This window comes from Frieseomelitta varia, unplaced genomic scaffold (genome assembly GCF_011392965.1).
Source record: "Frieseomelitta varia isolate USP_RPSP 00005682 unplaced genomic scaffold, Fvar_1.2 scaffold_909, whole genome shotgun sequence".
NCBI lineage: Eukaryota > Metazoa > Arthropoda > Insecta > Hymenoptera > Apidae > Frieseomelitta > Frieseomelitta varia.
In genome coordinates, this window is record NW_025110711.1 from 171,524 (window position 1) to 191,750 (window position 20,227).

General features: G+C 39.8%; 2 protein-coding genes across 3 annotated transcripts in view; both read right to left on the reverse strand.

Moving 5' to 3' along the window:
• LOC122537417 overlaps positions 1-17,866 on the reverse strand; it is a 157,839-nt gene extending 139,973 nt beyond the window's left edge. The window contains exon 1 of the mRNA XM_043670551.1: positions 17,701-17,866. Coding sequence (XP_043526486.1) covers positions 17,701-17,781 — 81 coding nt within the window. The 5' untranslated portion in view covers positions 17,782-17,866. The remainder of the gene's footprint in view (positions 1-17,700) is intronic.
• Positions 17,867-18,092: 226 nt separating this feature from the next.
• LOC122537432 (uveal autoantigen with coiled-coil domains and ankyrin repeats-like) lies at positions 18,093-20,162 on the reverse strand. 2 transcript variants are annotated; one of them, XM_043670580.1, is made up of 6 exons: positions 19,708-20,162; positions 19,492-19,599; positions 19,275-19,416; positions 18,816-19,210; positions 18,514-18,716; positions 18,093-18,369 (listed from the first exon to the last, which is right to left on the reverse strand). In XM_043670580.1, the coding sequence occupies exons 3-6, from the start codon at positions 19,342-19,344 to the stop codon at positions 18,120-18,122; spliced, it is 918 nt and encodes a 305-aa protein (XP_043526515.1). In that variant the 5' UTR covers positions 19,345-19,416; positions 19,492-19,599; positions 19,708-20,162; the 3' UTR covers positions 18,093-18,119. The 2 variants fall into 2 exon arrangements, with proteins under 2 accessions (XP_043526515.1, XP_043526514.1); XM_043670579.1 differs by having other exon boundaries at positions 19,492-19,628.
• Positions 20,163-20,227: the final 65 nt, after the last annotated feature.

Below are 20,227 nucleotides of genomic sequence, written 5' to 3' on the forward strand. Positions count from 1 at the left end.
CTCGTAGAACGAAAGAAAGAAAGAAAGTAACACGGGTGTGTGTGTTAATACATGTTGATAGAAGCCCTGCGGAAGAAAGATTTTATACCACTTGTTTGATAAAAAAAATAAAATTTAATAATTTGCAGAGAGCCCCGCGTCATTAAATTGACGAAAGACTCGTAGAACGAAAGAAAGAAAGAAAGTAACACGGGTGTGTGTGTTAATACATGTGGATAGAAGCCCTACGGAAGAAAGATTTTATACCACTTGTTTGATAAAAAAAAATAAAATTTAATAATTTACAGAGAGCCCCGCGTCATTAAATTGACAAAAAACTCGTAGAACGAAAGAAAGAAAGAAAGTAAGACGGGTGTGTGTTAATACATGTTGATAGAAGCCCTACGGAAGAAAGATTTTATACCACTTGTTTGATAAAAAAGATAAAATTTAATAACTTGCAGAGTGCCGCGCGTAGGGTGTATTGTATCCATGCATTCGAAAATTGACGAAAGACTCGTAGAACGAAAGAAAGAAAGAAAGTAACACGGGTGTGTGTGTTAATACATGTTGATAGAAGCCCTGCGGAAGAAAGATTTTATACCACTTGTTTGACAAAAAAAATAAAATTTAATAATTTGCAGAGAGCCCCGCGTCATTAAATTGACGAAAGACTCGTAGAACGAAAGAAAGAAAGAAAGTAACACGGGTGTGTGTGTTAATATATGTTGATAGAAGCCCTACGGAAGAAAGATTTTATACCACTTGTTTGATAAGAAAAATAAAATTTAATAATTTGCAGAGAGCCCCGCGTCATTAAATTGACAAAAAACTCGTAGAACGAAAGAAAGAAAGAAAGTAACACGGGTGTGTGTTAATACATGTTGATAGAAGCCCTACGGAAGAAAGATTTTATACCACTTGTTTGATAAAAAAAATAAAATTTAGTAATTTGCAGAGAGCCCCGCGTCATTAAATTGACGAAAGACTCGTAGAGCGAAAGAAAGAAAGGAAGCAACACGGGTGTGTGTGTCCCAGCGAGATCCACTTAACAAACAACGCTTAGTCACCGATTGAATCTCGATAGTAATACAGATTTTCTCGCGCGCACGCCGCCTACAAGAAGAACAGGGGAGAGAACGCGAGGAAGCCCGGTCGGCTCAGTTATCTCCCGACTTATCGTCAGATATAATAATGGCCCGGGAAAATGTCCCCGGCGCACAATAATGGCCTGTTAAAAGAGCCACTTTCTCTCTCAGGCCACGTGTCCACCTTTCTCTATCCACTGCCGGCCTCCCTCTGGTTCTTCTTCTGCCTGCTTCTTCACATCCCTCGTAACCTCGTGAGCAATGGCGTAGCTCGACCGGTAGCTGAAAGAAATTTGCGCAGCCTTCGTGTTCCGATTAACGACTCCTCCGTTCTTGCAACACGATTTTTATCGACCTTCGATCTTCGACAAAATGTAGGAAATATGTAAAACGACGATGTAGAGTTTGCTAAATGTCTAAAGAAATTAACGTGAGAACCCTAAGTGGCTCCCTAACGATCGAGCCAAGACGACTTTTCGAACGTACGAACACAAATCTGTGAGATAGAAAACTTCTTAAAGATCGGTTCGGACTACAAACTGTTGGATTTCGCGTAAAGGAAAGATACTTGTCTTAGGTTTGCTCGAGTGCTCTTCTCCTCTCTTTTCAGCGCGTCTTTTTATACTTTTTGTTCGTGACAAACCCAAAAGAGCGTAGATGACTATTATTGACTCACAATCAGTATTAGCACTGACAATGAGCCAATATTGTCAGGCAACAAAATTGCTGCCATTGAGCCGCTCTGTTTTCGCTACAACTATTTCCAAATTTCCAATTTAATCTAATTTCATCACCAATCTCCGTCACGAAGAGCGTATGGCGTAAAATAAACTTATATCCCAATATGTCCGAAGTTTCGGTGATTTACGATCCAACGATACTAACCTGAGAGAGTTGAAATTAATACACGCGTAAGTTTCGCAAGATTCAAATCGAATACCTACGAACTTATAATATAATATGTGACGCGTAAGTGTATCTAAGAAATTAGCTACGCGAATTTGTTTGCTGAATGGACTACGCCGCTGCAGATATTACACGCGCGCGAAAGAGAGAGAGAGAGAGTGTGTGTGTGTGTGTGTGAAGGGCTGCATTCTGTCGAGGGTTGATTCGTATTACTCGTGTTTACCGAAGGGATTCCGAGCTTCCTCAGGACAAGGAGGTAGCGGGGGGAAAAATAATTAAAAGCGTTTATCATGTATAATCCTGGCTGGTAGAACTCACGAGCGAGGGTGGGCAAGCACCTGCGATTTTTGCGACGAAGTATCACACATCGTCGAGGAAATATCGTTCTCTACGATTAATGGATCAATTAAAACTCGTAGCAGTATAAATGAAGAATTTAGAATTTGCATTCGATCGTTATTTTAATTCTGAATCTGTTTGTATCATTGTTTCTCGTATCGTCGATTATATTCGATCATACGTAGTTTGTCAAATCATTCGCAACTTGTAACTAATTTCAATTTCAGAGTATTATATTGATAAACGCAAGATTCTAGTCAGTCCACAAGTTAATTTCGCATTTAGCGTGTGGAATATTTCACTTTATTATGCAAACAAGTATCGTCCTTTTAACATTGTAATTAAAATGGCACGTTCTCGCGATTTGAAAAAAAAAAAAGATATACCTAATAAAATTGGCCTTTGTTTGTCTCGACCTTTCGAATAGCAATGAAACAGATCGTGGATATCTGATGCAAATTTAACAGAGCCTAGTTAATAATTAAATTATTATAAAAAGCAGTTTACTTGCGAGTGTCCCGTGCGTGTTCTCTCGCACGCATTGTATTCCACGCATACTTGTACAATCCGCGCCGTTATAATAAATCTTTCATGAGAAATATTTGCAACTGTAAAAAGTATCTGGCTTCGCGACGAAGAAAATTGCCGAAATTTACGTCGATGAAATGCTGAGGTTTATTAAATTTTTCAGGAGCAACGATGTCACAGAACAGTCGTATATACGTATACAAATCCGATCTAACGAGCTTGGTTCAAATTCAGGGTCGAACGATTGCCAAACACTTCCGCCGATGAATATTTATCAAATTTACCGATTGTTGTCTCGACACGGGACGAGGGACGCACTCGTTCCTCCTCCTTTACTCGCGTACACTATACTGCAACGTATGCATATGCATGCGGAGTCGCACGTTGATTTAGAAAACAATATCCATGTTATTTGTCCCTCCGCGTAGAGTCTCTCGCTCGCACAACCAGGGACCTCGCAGTTAAATAAATCCTTTCGCGTTGCATGCGATTTCCATCGATTCAACCGGCAGAATTAACATTGGAAATTTCCATTGTTCGACGCATTTCGCTCCATCGCCTCTTTTATGCCCTTTTTTTTTTTCTTTCTTTCTTTTTCGATCGAAACCTTCCTTCGTCTCCTACATGCGTAATTGTAGACGAAAATTGAACGAGAAGAAAACATTGGCGAGGAAGAGTTAACAAAAATATAATAATAGTACCAGTTGCAAATTTTGTGCAAAAATCCTCAGAGTCTAATGTAACAAGAATATAGGTACAGAATGTTTAGTAAAGATAAAACAATTTTCCATGTAATCGTTGCCTTTAGATATAGAATATCTAGTAAAGATAAAACAATTTTCTACGCGATCTTTACTTTTCTAGTTATACACACAAACTCTAATTATTACAAACAAATGATCGAGCTTTTCTTTTTCATATTGCACTGACGAAAGATGAAATGCAATATTTCTAATTAAAACTAATTAAAAACTTTCAAGCTACACGATTGCCTGATTACTAAGGGGTAATACTACTTGCACGACTCGTACTTTTTCTATTTCTATTGTCCGTTGAAAAAAGAGCCGAAATATTACGCGAATATTCAAATATCAACGCGCAATTAATACTATTAATTGATAAGAACGAGACATTCGTAAATCCTTCTTCCCCCCCCCCCCAAAAAAAATAAACAAACAAATAAATAACTTCTTTTCGCGAGGAGAAAAATCGTTGCGCATGCACAGTTGTGGCTGTCGATCAGAAAAGATTACGAAACAAGAGAAAACGAGAGAAAAGAAGAGGGGAGAGGAGAAATTGTTGCACGCGTTGCATATCCGAGCAGGATCCAAAAGGAGCCGACGTGTTACAAAATAAGGTCGTAAACGTCAGGCAGGGTATTGAAAGGCCGAGTCGCGCGTCACAATGTGGCACACGAGAGCTGTTTCGCCGTCTAAAATTGCGCCCCGATTCTTCTATTTTACGAGGGCCGTGGCAGAGCCAGCCGACGCTTAATTGGGCAATTACTATTCCGAAAATTGACAGCGCAGTCAACCGCTATTTAACCAGTGGCGTGTGTCAAAGAAAGAGTAAACACGTCTCGTGGCCAAACACACACCGGACGGCGAAATGGCACACGAGCCGTACGGTTAGCTCTCTCTTTCTCTATCTCAAACACACACACTCACATATGCACACTCTACAAATACAAATTTAACCCGCGGGACCCTGCGTTTTACGACCGGGATATAGTCTGCCTCGTCCTCTTCATCGTCGTTCACGTGTCTTCAGAGTGCAGGTTCACGCACGTGTTTACCGGTGCGCGAATCATCGAGAATAAATCGAAGCATGTGGCAGCGCTCGAACGAAGCGAAGAGAACAGCTTCTTCCATCTTTTACGTACTATTTAAATTTTCGTAGCACGTAGCAAACAATGCCGAAAGCAGTTCGAGTCGAGACTAATTTCACGGAAGTTTATCTAAGTTTTTTAATGATAATTATATTATAGATTGGAGGATTTCACGTATGATAAAAAGTGTAGAATGTAAAGTTGGGGCTTTATTTCGTATCTTCAATGTAAATATATATTTATTATGTTAATGTTAATATTGCTTTCTCTTTGGTATCTGGCACGCTCTTATTATGACTCCATCAAACATGTTACACCGTCTTCTTAAAACTTCTGACTTCTTTTGTTTCACACCATCAATCACACACACATATTCCTGTCTTTCTTATCTGTCTTCCTCTCTCTCCCATACACAAAAGCACAATCACAAATGTACCAATATCCTAAGATAGAAAATATCCAGCAGAGTGTACTTCGACTTTCTCACTCACCTTTGCGAAAATTCAAAAATGCGCCCTGGTCTACTAATCGAACGTTCTATCATAATAGTAAATTTAGAGAATTCTGTTGCAACAGTAAATTTATAGAATTCGTAGATTGCTGAAATTGGGAAACTGATTCGCCATTTTAGCTTCTAATTAGCAAAAGTGGATCAGGTCGAGTAATCGGAGGAACAACATAAAGTGGCCGTAAGAACGTAATTAGATTCATAATTAGATTCGTATTAAAATTCTCCGTTACGTGCAGAGAATACGAGCGACCGACGAGGCAAAACGTCGAATCACGTTCCATAAATAATTAATTTTGTTAATTTATGTTATTCCGCCGTTGATGCCAGCCGTGCATTCGTAATCTCCTCGTTTGCTAATCATCAATCCAAAATTGCTTCGATGAAATTCTATCGCGATTTCAGTGTCCCACCCGTGAACGGGCGACTTTCACTTTCGCGTTGCCATTGACTATGACTACTTAACGTCACGCACCGGGCGTGAACTACTTCCCTACCAGTGTAAATTCTTCTCCAATTGGTATTTTCCATAGTCAGCGAAAAATTTTAGACAGAATATCCTCCTCTAACGAAAGTTTAATCCGTCCCATTACTTGATGTTTAGAGCATAGGAAACTTCGAGGTTTTTTCTTTTTCTTTTTTTTTTTATACTTAAAAAAGTTACGACGTGGAGAGACGACGAAGGAAAAAAATAGTTAAACGCGAGCTTTATCAACAACGGCCGGCGAATTGAAGAATGCAAGGAACAGGATAAAGGGGTTGAGTGAACGAGATTGTCAGGGTTCGTTGTTCCATTTAATTTCGTTGGCCCCGGGGTTAGGGGGGAGGTGTGGAAGGGCTTAAAGTTTTGAAGCGTTAATCGGCAATTTCGCGGCCGGGAAAAATCTTGACGATGTTACGGCGAACTAATAACGTAAATACAGGCCGGATATATTCGAGGGAAGGTAAAGTAAAGCCGCTTCAGCGTGGCGGACAGTTAATGGGACCACCCGTTGGCCGTGCTCTAATACCGGCACGATTAAATACAGACAGGATATTAAACTACGCTCCTATACAAACCGCGGCCGTAACACATTTTGACAATGCATCGTCAAGGCAATAAAGTAAAATCGTAAACCTCTTGCCAGCGCGGTTATCCACGGCTACGAGCTCGGAATATGGCGCTCATACAAGTGGCGGTGTAACGATCGAAAGTTTACAAACGATTCTGGACGATGCCCGATCGGGGGGAAATTTCAAATAACGAAACGTTCGTTCTTGTTAATTTTTAAACTAATCATCAATCTTGGGACCATGTTTGCATAATAAAAACAATAAATGTAAATTGCAATAAATGTAAATTGTAAATACGATATAAAAGTATAAATTATACGCTCAATATGCAATGTGTACAGCATAAATTGTTGTATATACAATAAATGTAAAACGTACTTTACACAATAGAGACTCTGTTAATAAATTAATATCTTGTATTATTTTATTATTGTATGTAGTACGTAAATTGTATTACTGTATTATTGTATAACACATGTTGTATGTATATATTACATTATATAACATATATAATACATTCTATAATATATATTGTACATACATATCACATTGTATAATATATATACATATTGTACATTTATATTACATTGTATAATATATATTGTACATATATATCACATTGTACAATATATATTGTACATATATATTACATTGTATAACATATATATTGTACATTGATATTACATTGTATAATGTATATTGTACATATATATCACATTGTACAATATATATTGTACATATATATTACATTGTATAACATATATATTGTACATTGATATTACATTGTATAATGTATATTGTACATATATATCACATTGTACAATATATATTGTACATATATATTACATTGTATAACATATATATTGTACATTGATATTACATTGTATAATATATATTGTACATTGATATTACATTGTGTAATATATATTGTACATTTATATTACATTGTGTAATATATATTGTACATATATATCACATTGTATAACATATATATTGTACATTTATATTACATTGTACAATATAATTTTAAAATGAGGCCAAAAAATATTTCCAGAAGTGCGTACATTTCAAGTCCAACGGACGGAAATTGAAATGGGAGGGAAATCGAGTAGAAGTCGAATCGTGCAACGATGCAAGGCGAAACAGTGCCGTTTTTCAGCGGTACAATTGAAATTCGAGCCGGCAGATCTAATGGTGGCAAAGGCGAGTCATCACGTACAACGGAGAAACGGGCACAGCCACCAACGGCCACCGTTACATGGGGACGCGAAAAAGGTGAATGGAAATCACGAACAGCAGAAAGAACTTGTGTCGTGTTACCACGGGCATTAGCTAACGCGCGTGTCATCGCGCCGCGGATCGAGCCGGAGAGGCACGCGAGAATTTGCGGAAAGAAATCGTTCACCGCACCCGTGACACCCGGGTAACGAGCTCGCCGCGACCGTTCCTGCCTGCACGATCTCTGCAAACTGTTTCTAATGGTTTTCTTGAGCTTTCGACTCAAGGTAGAATTCAACTAAAACTTCATTCAGGTATTCACAAACTGTTCTCTCGCTTTTTTTTTTTTTTTTTTTTATTGAAATCTGTAATCCTTCGAATGTTCAGGAATTTTATGGAGCACATTCGGATAAATAATGTATTCTATAGTTTTCACAAAGTATTTTGACCCATTCCAGTGTTGTGTAACAATATATAGTTGTTCAAAGTATTGAAGAAGGCGACGAATATTTTATTTGCGACTTTTGTCTTGTTAATTAAGATATATGTACGTATATTTATCTGTTAAAATGGTTCGAATTTTTTATAAATACGGTAGAAGTTCTTAAATTATAATATATTATATATTATAATTATAATATTTTCTTTGAATAGTTAAAAATAACTTCTTTTGCTATTTTTTAAGCTAATAGAAGAACTTTATAACTATATTGCATCTTATACGTCTTTTAATAGGTATCCGGATTTTACTTACCCCTACGGGGCAAAACCAGGTTTCTATACCTCCAGAAAATTTTATTTTCCCGTGAGCCAAACAATTTTTTCAAAAAACCTTGGTCACTTTCTTATTGTATAAAGTTCAACTATTTTTTTACCATCCGATTTCTTGTTACGAAGCCAAATACATTAGCCCCTACTTTGCAAGGGGTTAATACGCGTCGTGCGTGAAACGCGCAGCATCGAGAACGAATCAACTCTGTTGATAGGCAGAGAAATATGCAAAAGCAAAAGAAGAGGGGTGGAAGAAGAGAATGAGAGGCGAGGCAATTTATCAAGACGCGAGTTAACACAATATCGCGTTAAGGAGGAGGGAGAGAGCGAGCTAGGGAAAGCTCGGCTTCGAGATGGCTACTCGTATTTTCGCCCCGGTTGATTCACGAGCCGCTTTAAAGCACTTTCCGTACATAAAGAGGGATATGCAAGACGTTCCGCGATACGGCCACGTCCTACGGGTTGTTAAGATGAAATACTGTTATCAGGAACCGGCGTGGAGCCCAACGTGCTCAACGTGGCGATGATCCGCGGTCGCCAAATCCGCGTTCGACGTAATTATCCTCGCCGCGATGACGAATATATCTCGCGGAACGGATTCCATCTGTTGTTGCCGCGTCGGCGTTTTTCATTTTCGCAATATAACGGACGAGATCGAGCATAATAACGTCGCGATAGCTTCAACGGAGGGAAGGGGGGCAAGGTTCGAGGTTTTCGCTCCTTTCATTTCTCACAATTTGCATTTTCATACCGTTGGACAGGAGGAAACGCGCGTTGCAACCTTTTGTTGCCGCGAAATTCAGGGAAATAACGTCTCGTCGTGTTATTAATTTACTATCGCCGTCGTTTCTCAGGGCACGCGGAGCTAAGACGCGTTCCAAGAACTTATCGATCAATTCGAGATTGAGCAAATTCCTCTCTGATGATCCCTTGTCCCGAATTATTTCGAAACTTAGTTTATATTCAAAATTTCGCCCGACTTTCAATTTCACAACTATTTTCAGTCACTTTGAAATTCGACCCATGTTAATTAGCCTTCAGCCAGTTTTCTCGAGAATGAAGCACGATGAAGAACGATGCTTTGAACCTTCCATTCTGTCAGTTTATAAGCGACATGTTTGAGGTAGCTACAGTTACTTATTTATTTATTCATTCTTCACGACGTAAAAAAATACCCATTAGCACAAAAAGTGATACAATAATCAAAAATGTTAAATGAAATGAGGTACGAGACTGATCGAAAAATTATAAGGAGAGATTAAGTAACAAGTGTTTAAAAGATAGAAATGAATGATTAAAAGCATCGATCAAACAACGTGCGTTATTAGCGTTAATGAATATACGATTATACGGGTTATAGAAGCCATAATATGTTCGATGAAGAAAGGACTGCGGACTCGTGGAAATTCGAGACACGCGGTGAATACCGTGCCTCGCGAGCTCCTTTTAATTTCAATTTTGTTTCAACGAGCAATCGGTCCCCTTCTCGCTCTCGAAGCAGAGACGCCGACCGGCCGTCTATTTTCGCTCGAAAGAGACGACGGCGACGCTGAACGTTTAAACGAGCCCGCGGTGACAAACGCCACGAGCAGATATACCGAGACAGAACCGGTGGCTCGCGCGGTACGACTCGAACGGATGCTTGTACCATTAACCACGGGCCGCAGATTGGGATAGATCCGAGAGGCCTAATGGAGTCGTCGTACGCAACGTCGGGGAGTGAAGAAAAAAAAGAAAGGAAAAAAAAAGGAACGAGAGAGGAGAACGAAAAGATCTCGAAAGCATCTCGTGTCAGACAAATATCGTCGTTCCCACGACGACCCGTAAAGGGAGTACCATCTGTTTTGCTCCGGATCGTTCGCGGTTCCGTTTTACAGGCGTAAACCAACGAGTTACCCGTGTACCATCGGCGTGGTACACGTGTCATCGCCATTAGCTTTTATACGCTGTTTGTTATACAGATAGGGCAACATTCGGGCAATAGAGTAGCAGTAAACCTAGTGCGCTAGTCTACTACGTACATATATCTGTGCTTTCATGCTTAAAAATATTCTGTTTATTGAATCCTCGAACATCATCGTCCTGGATGATGCTACTTCTCACTCACTGATTGGTCAATAAAAAAAATAAACGACTAAAGGAATATCCCTCGAGAACTGACGACGAAAACGAGAAGCATAAAAAGAAGAACTGGTGTCGTTTTTAATCCAGAGAGTGGAACCTAACCACCGGTTCATCTGATTATCCAAAAAAAAAAGAAAGGAAGAAAGAAAGAAGAGAGAAAAGGGAACAAAACGGCCCAGGAAACACAATGAACATCTCATCACGAGGACAAAACCCGTCGCATAAATCGTCGGCAAGCGTAATTGAATTTCTTCTTAGCAGGGCCGGAGGACGCGTTCCGTTCCCTCCCTGAATAGGATCCCATTTTAAAGGATCTCCGCGTAGCTACGGCACTGCACACCTTGCCCGCCTGCGACGTGCCATCCTCGTCCCTCGTGGTCGATGGCTAGCGAACATTTTAACCCGGTGTGCGCCGGGCCTTTGCCGGGGATATCATCTGGAAGGTGAGACGCAGCAGAGAAGCGCACCCGGTACGGTGGACTAATTGGCCGATAAATCAACCTCCAGCTTTACCTTCCCTCCACCGTGGTCGCGCTGGACCCTCTAGACTCATAGCTGGACTTTCCGGACGTAAGGTATACACGCGCCCCGAGTCTAATTTTGAACGGCGGCGTACCGAGAGAGAGAGAGAGAGAGAGAGAGAGAGAGAGAGAGAGAGAGAGAGAGAGAGAGAGAGAGAGAGAGAGAGAGAGAGAGCTCTGAGAAATTCACGATACACGCGCGACATTTCCGACCAAATCCATTTCCACGTCGGTGCTCGCATGTTATTCTTTCAATCGCCATTCATTTTCTCTTTACTCCTTTCTTTTCGTTCTCTTTTTAGTTAATTACCAAGTAGCAAATTATTCGAAATTTTTGAACGCACGATGTTAACCACTTGCGCTGGCAACTGATTGCGGACCATAACGAGTGACCGAACCGTGGTACAATAATTCGTCGCTTTCTTTTTCTTCTGAACTCGTCGATGTGATATCACTGAATAAAAATTATTGAGAACTAATAAATTTATTATTTGTTTTACTTAAATATACTTAAAACTGAGGAAATATTGCAATTTCGGAACAAAAAAATTCTCGACGTGCGTGGCACCTCATTCCAGCGCAAGAGGTTAAACCACTGGTTGCGGACCATAACGAGTGACCAAACCGTACACAATAATTCATCGCTTTCTTTTCCTTTTGAACTCGTCACTGGATAGAAATTATTAAGAAGTAATAAATCTATTACTTATTTTGCCTGGATTATACCTAAATATACTTAAAACTGAGAAAATATTGCAATTTTGGGACAAAATAGTCTCGACGTGCGTGGCACGTCATTCCAGCGCAAGATGTTAAACCACTGATTGCGGACCATAACGAGTGACCGAACCGTACACAATAATTCGTCGCTTTCTTTTTCTTCTAAACTCGTCGATATAATTTGCTTTGCCTGGGTTAAATATACTTAAATATACTTAAAACTGAGAAAATATTGCAATTTCGGAACAAAAAGATTCTCGACGTGCGTGGCACGTCATTCCAGCGCAAGAGGTTAAAAAGAAATTTCTCGGGGAAGAAAAATTGGCAATTACACACTCGGCACTCATCGTCAGCGATAATAAGTCGAAGCGTCTGTTCGCGGGATGAGAAATCGAGCAACCTCTTTGGAGGGGAAGCAATGGTTCAACAGTGCTAATCATAACATCTAACTCTTACTCACTCCAACCGCGTAAGTTTAACCAGTAATTACACGTCTGGTCGCAAACACGCAGACACGATATATTTCCCGACTTTATCCTCCTCTTCGCGCGATTTCGCGCAGCGCTGCTCGCATACGTTCGCGCATTTAATGCACCAATCAAGTCACGGGCAGAACGAGAGGCGAGTAGGTCCGTCGAAACAAGCACGGGCGAAGATATTTTATCAGCTGAGCATCGAGATCATCGCCGATAGCCGGGGCAACCGACGCGACGAGGCGAGAGCCGACGCGACGTGATAAATTCTCGAACGTGGCCGCAGCCGTGCCGCAGTCGATTCGTATTTTCGCGAAAATTGCAGTCCCTCTCGCCCTGAGAGAGAACTCACCGAGCGATCTGTCGTTCTTAGATTATACACACACGGTCGTGCGTTCTATCGTTTTTTCACTCGTTGCCGGAGGGGGAATCGAATTTCGGGGAAGGAAATCAAAGAGGAGAAGTAAATAACGCGTACGAGTTGTGGAACTTGCGCGGTGATTCAGGGCTCAGCAAATCTTTATTCCATTAAATCTTTGTACCGATGTAATGAAGAAGGATCGAAAAACGAGAGTGAAAGTTCAAAGAGAAACAGAGTTGTGTCTGTTAACGCTGGAACTACCGACGATCAAAGCGTCAAAAATACCATCGGAGACATTGTAGTTTAGAAAATGAACTTTATAATACAACGGGGAGCTTTTATTTATATATTTTACGAAAATCTTTAAAAACACGTCAGTAAAATGTCTAGCAAAATTTATAAATTGGTCAATTGTGACCACTTTGGTAGTTCTAGTGTTAAAACTCAGTATTAGACTGCAGATTTCTAAAAGTAAAGTAAGTTCATCTTTTTATACATTTGCCACGTGAAATAATTTTCTACCGAGATTTTTTGTTTTGTAGGCGATCATTGGGATGATCGCCATAGGAACGGATTGTTTATGTTTCGAGAAGAGGTTTGTGCCTGGGAAGGGAGATGGCTGATCGGACGACAGTCCGACAGTCATAAAGACTTTTGAGAAGGAAATATCACACGCCTCGAGTTCTTCGCCCTTTATCCATTACATTTTCTTAATCAATGATGTATCCTCGGGAACAGAAATTTGCATAAAATTAGAGATAAGGCAAGTATAATATTATATCACACATACATGTAGTCAAATAATTAACACCATCCACGCTCGAATTCATCATCAACGCGATCGATTTCCCGTGAAAACGTCAGCAAAGGCGGCGCCTAATGTGGAGGCTAATTACACAAGCGATCGCAGAGATCCGTCAACACTCGGTGGGTAGTGTCGCGACGATAGTGTCGTCGAAGGGAGGAAACGATTTTAATAATCGAACGCGACCACCGCGGCCGGACCGGTGGTGGTGAGATTATCACGGCGAGACGATCGGCGCTTGGTGCTCCCGTAATTTGTGTTTTCGTTATTGCGTCCGATTCCTGTTCCTGGCCGAAGGCACGGGGAGAACAACGACGGTATCTGGTGTCGCGGAGCAGCCGAGAATGCGAGAAACCTCCGCCGGCCCGTGTGGAACAGGTTCTTCGTTTTCCGGGGGTAGATCGGTGTTCGCTTGTTACCGCGAACAAAGAAGAAGAAGAAGAAGAAGAAGAAGAAGAGGAGGAACGGTGAAAAACGAAGAGTCAAGGAGGCACGAGACGAGAGGGGGACAACGTGCAGCCGGTGTATGTAAGTGTGCGTGCTCGAACACCAGGTTAAAGGTGGACGTGTGTAGAGAACGCACGAACACCAGCACGTACGCGCACTAATCGTATCGGGCGAACTTGTTGGAATTAATTGGTCCGGCCAATTAACGCTCACGGCCTGAAACGCGTCGAGGGCAATGAAGGCGCACGATTGGCCTGCTCCCCGCCACCCTGCGAACGCTCGATATCCTTTGGCAGCGAGCTCGCTTCCTGCGAGGACCCTAATTAATTTCGACTCGCGATCGTTCGCAGAAAATCGAACGGCACCGCGGCCCGACTGCGACAGAGGAGTACGGATCGGCGTCACTTCTCTCCGTTCGATCGCTATCAACGTCTAGATCCCGAGATAGGTTTCGCGAGAAAGTGCTTCTGGCCTCCTGATAGCCCTATCGATCGATCGCTTTGCCATACCGGGACGAAGTTCGCCGCGTTTCGAGTCATTAGGCAACTTGCGAGTATTTACTTATGCGGAGGATTCAACCCTCTTGGTTGTCTTGCAATTTTTCTACGTTTATTCTTATTCCGGGATTATTCTTACACACGGTTTCTGACCGTGATAAAAGCGAGAAACGTTCGATTTGATGGCTATTGTAAGTATCAGCAGATCGTGCAATGTAATAATATTCGTGGTAATGTACACTTCCATTCAGAAGTTTGGATGTTGAAATCAACTTTTTTCGAAAAGTATAAGTTTAAAAGTATCATTTCTGAATATGATTAATTGCAATTTCACGGGGAATATTTACATCGTAAATGAGATATTTATACCTATTCAAGAAAGTTATTATTTCTTTTGGATGAAATCAATTTTTTTCGAGAAATATGAGCATCATCTACATCGTACATAAAATATTCACATCTACTCGAGAAAGTTATTACTTGTTTTGAAACTTCTCAAGGGAGTGTATTATCAAAGTCTATTTTCAAAATCTCAATCCTGTATTTTAAAACGATCATTTTGCACAACTTTGAACATCAATCCAAACACTCGCGAGTATCACTTTAATAACCGCAAGAGGTTGATGGGAGAAAGATGGCGTTCAATCGAGAAACCACAGGATGTTTCACGAAGCAGAAAACAGACCTCTTTCTCCTTTCCGTGCGGAGGAAAACGTTGCATCCCGCGATAACTCGATTATTATGGAACATATTGATTCATGTACGCTGCACGAAGCCGGGGAGCAAAAAGCGAATTTGAATCGGCCGGTAAAACAATGAAATAACGATGTAATCTTCAATGACAATGGATGGCATAACCGGCCGGAGTCGCGCGTTGTCCGCTTGTTAACGATGAAATATTACGTATGTACGGCAGCTGTCATCTTACTTGTCCTTTGACGGCATATTTATACCGGTTTCACCCTGTTCCGTGGCGGCCGATCGCGCCGATAACGTATGCCCTTCGCTAATGCAACTCGCGGCTCAGGCGCTTTTACGCTCCTGAATTCGTTACGTCCTAGACGTTGAAAACGCGACGATTCCAAACGTGCTACATCTCTTACACGCAATGAATATTAAAATGTCAATCAATTTTATATTACAAATATTCCTCTTTATTTTAATTTGATTTTAATAGTAACACGCAGGTACACATATTACTATCTTTTATTAAATATAAGTAGTCACAACTAGATTGCAGATTTCTATGCATTCATGGGACATTTAAGAATGCACACACTGGTGGCAAAGGAGATATGAGATATCGGAAGTAGAGTTGTAATATTTAACAATGGAAGTAGATTTTATTTATATATTGTAAAATATCCGCAGTCTATTTCCAAAGATTACTGACTTACAACTCATAAACGATTATTTATCTGATGAGAAGAGAGAAAAAGCAGCGATCGAGCCATTAACTAAAAACTTGTGTCGTTGCTTTACTATACATTTTCGATTTATCCAACTGATTCGTCGCATGCGGTACACGAAAGACACGATGTTTCGTTAGTGGGGGAAAAAAATTGTTTAAATAAGAGAGAAAAGAGAACGTTGTGACACGCGTGTAAGGTTAAAAGCACACTTCTTTTGCGAGACAATCGAACCGGAAAGGTTCGAGACAATATGGAAGTGAAGTAGCTTATCGATCGTGCACGCTTGATCGACATGCATCGAAATCCTTCGCGGGTCTAACAGACTGTCTTTCGCGGCACATTTATGCCGTGTTCGCACCGTGCATGACGTCCGATGGACCGATAACCGGCGCGCGCGCTAATACTCGCAATCAGAAACAGAACAGGATTGGGAATCGGTAATCAGGATCGACGTTTGCGTTCTCCAGGAGGCCATTACTCAAAGATCCGACACACGGAGAAAAGAGGTGACACGTGACGATTAAACGCGCGTTACCGAATTTCTCATTAACCTATCGTGTTCGCTGGTACACATTTATCAAGAAAATATACACCCGTCTCCATATCGATTTCTTTGATTCTACTTTCCACTAGACAAAACATGGAAAAGGACAGACAGTTCATTAAGCTCTTAGCTGTGGTGCCGCTTTTAAAAGTATCTACATTGTGTCTCTAGAACGATTACACTCGTCAAACATGGAGTATGTTGCAGCTGCGAGTACGCGAAATTGAATTAAATTATGAAGGAAATGACACTAGTTTTTTTTTTTTTGGAAAATCGATAATTTTATTGTTTAACTTAATAATAATTAATATTAATAGCAAGAAAATGTTTAAAAACGATGTAAAATAAATAAATAGTCTCAAAATATTTTAAAATGTCTAAAATTTACAAGTATATTTTATTTTCCACGAAAAATTAAATTTTAGCAACAAATTGTAATTACTTTCGTCGCATGACGAAAAAAATTGCCATTTCCTCGCGAGTATGCTCGTCATTCACAGCTAAGAGGTTAATGATCTACGTCTGACGAATTAATTCCGGATCCATTAATTGTGTCCATCAATAGACACATCGAAAACGAAAATTTAAATCATCGCGAGCAAACCGTCGGGCAGAAGCAAAATGAAAAGAGACGAGAGCGGAGGAAACTGTTACGGCAGTGGTCGGGTTTTCGATCGAGCCACGGAGTCAACTGCAGAAAAACACGAAGTGAGAAGAAGAAATGGCGGATCCGTTTACAACAAGGTGCTTCGCCTACCGGATAATACATAAGGGGTATTAAGGCCGCTACTCAATTGGGTATGAGCTCACAGAGAGGTGGACGTCTCAATTTTCTTCGCGACTTAATGACCGATCGTTAAAACCCGGCTTCGCCTCGAACCGGCTCCACGAGAACCGACAGGATGAAACGAGACGAAGACACCCGGTCCACCTCCCGGTCTTTTTACTCGCACCCTCGTACACATACACACCGGGGCAATTCTCGTCGTTCTAACGTAATCGCTGGCTTTCTGTCGTAATGACGTTCATAAGTATCGAGACGCTGCCGATTTCACTTCACGACCTCACTTCGCTCGTTATCGAACACTGTAACTACATACGAACTATCGCATTTTAATTTTTTTAAATAATACTGAATTTTATTTCTCGTGTCTCCCCTCCCCCTCCCATTTCCACCTCCCCACCCCACCCCTCCCTCCTTCTGTCCTTTTTCTTTTAATTTATTCCGCATCACTGTTTCTTATTCAGATACGTATTATTTAACGATCCGGATTATGGTAGTGCCGCTTCGAAATAACACGCTGCGCAATGTTCCGCGTCATAAATTTTTAATACTCAGATGGCGCTGCGCACTATATATCTCACGGTTATTGCGACGAAAGATTCGAATGTCGCATTACGAATTTATGAGATCGGCTAATTTTATGATTATTAAAGCTTGGCTTTCATTGCCTGTATCGGCTGTTCGAATTATCTGCGAACGATATTTGCATTCGATCGATTTCCAACATTGATTTCGCTCAATTTGATCGCATCATTGCGACATACCACAGTTACGATACGAATTACTTTACTTACGAGAGAAAGATGACCTCGAACGTTACTCTGTTGCGATTTTTCTTTACCCCGGATTGCCGTGCTGTTGTTCTGGTACGGCATTCCCGTCGTCAAAGATGCTGGAACTATTTTTATCACAAAATTACACACCGTAACGAACAACGACTTTAACGCGGCACCGAACAATTCAAACTGACCGTTTCATACCGAACTCGCCCTCTAGTGGAACAGGACTTAAACGATTTACCCTCTAGCGCTACTTAATCTGCAGTTGATACATCATAGTTTACATTCTACAGTCGATATGTTTTTTTCCTCTAACGAAAAAAAAATAAATAAATAAATTTAAAAAAAATAAATTTAAAAGAAAGGATAATTGCAACATTTACATTTTTTACAGCAACAATTCAAGTTCATAATCTTAAGTGTTCATTGAAGGCTCAAATAATTGCGGACGAGCTTGGTTGCATTTCCGTTAGTCGAATTTCTGGCGCGCTGCGCGCACGTCCCTTTCGCAATTCCCTTGTTTCTTCAGTTTCAATTTCTCGAATTGTCGTATTCGCATACTTTTTCAAGTTGTCTGACCGAATTTTTGACACTAATTTCGTATCTTCAGAATTATCAACAGGATTTTCACTATTTGACGATTTGGTAACTGACGATGTGTTATTAATTCCATTTTCACATGAACTATATATAAAAAATATATCCGGTTAATTTTTAGAAAAAAATAGGATGCGAAAAGGAAAATATTAAAAGAAGATAGAAAATTTATATTAAAAAAAAAAAAAAAAACTAATATATTGATGTCTATTACGAAACATATGATCTTACTGAAACGGTAGCCATTTTGTAGATTCCTTGCTATATCTTTTCTTACTTTGCGCCGCTAATTTTGCAATAATTTTTGCGTCTACATTTATCGACTTCGGTTTTTGCATGCAACTTTTTAATCTTTCAATATTCAGTGTTAAATGTTGTATTTGCACTTTAAGCGTCGCGTTTTCATGAACTAATCGAGCATTTCTTTGTACCACCTGAGAGTCATGATACAATTTTTTTTAATAAAAAAAATATACAATATTATACAGCTAAGCAATAACTACAACTCGATTCTAGCTTTTTATGAAATTCACCTGTAAAAATTTTGCTTTACTCAAAGGCAGAGGGTCCTGAAACTTTTCAGATACAATTATATTGAGTTCTTCTCTTGCTTCATCTAGTTTCTCCATCATGTCAGTCATTACTTGAAGGTGCTCCTTTAGTAATTGGTTAAATTTTTGCCTCAACGAATCCTTGGCGTATTTCATTCGCAAAAACTTTATACATAAATTGTACGTTGTTTCTACTTTCTCGTTTAATTCTTCTCGAAGCGACTTATTCTCATCTTCTAAACATTCTTGTACAACCTCTAATTCCTTTCTTTGTTGAGATAACTTCGAGACATTAAGTCGCGTTTTCTGCCGTTGTATTTCACTGTTGAAGAAATCCTTTTCTCTCTGGTAGAAGAACCTGTCATCGTCCAACTGCTCTACAATTAAGTCGGTACATTTAAGAATCGCAATGAACTTGAACGAAGTTTCTAAAAAGCTTACGTTTGAGGTTCCTGATGTATCTTTGTTGTTTCTTCAATTCAACCGACAGTCGATTATTATCTCGTTGCATATTTTGCAATTGCACATCCTTTAATTGTATAATATTCTCTAATGATGTGATTGTTTCCTTTAGGTCTGTCACCTTCCAATTATACGTTATAGAATCATTGATTAAGTACCAACATAAAGTGACTCAGTAATTAGGTAATGAACTTACTTGTTGACATAAATTTATTAATTCCTCGTTGGCAATTTGACATTGTGTACTTGAGCAAAAAATCTTTACGTTTGTGCCCTTGTTCAAACTGTTCTTAGAACTAATATTCTGCATATCATAATAGCGAATATTACGTTCTAACAATGAATAATAAAATTCTCTTCAGCATCACATCAAAATATTTTGCGTTCTTAATTTCATTGACATTTCACTTACCTCAATCTAGTAAATTTTTAAGTTCTATCTGTTTGTAGACAATCACAGGATTCTTTTGATAAAATAGACTGATGTATCTCTCACACGTTAAAGATCATTAACATGATGTTTGTATTTATTTCCTCGAGGATTGTATGAACAAGCAATTTCTTTCCCTCACATAATGACGAAAAATCATTTTCATTGAATTATTAGATATCTTTGATTGTATTAATAAATGACAAACGCTTATGTCACAAAACTTTTTAACCTACGAATGCCTAATTTTTCCTTTATCAGGAAAGGCGTTTAAATAACGATTACATCATGCAATACTGATTAAAAGTTGTGAAATTTTTTATTGTATCGTATATGTACAAAATAGGTGTACAGACTACTTATCAATCGCATGGGCGTGTTTTATACACGCTTTACATATGCTTTTTTTCGCATGTAACACCGATGTAAGAGCATCACATTGTGTAGTACACCTGTGTAAACCCATCTTCTGTTATCTTTCATCAAATGGAATGAATGTCGA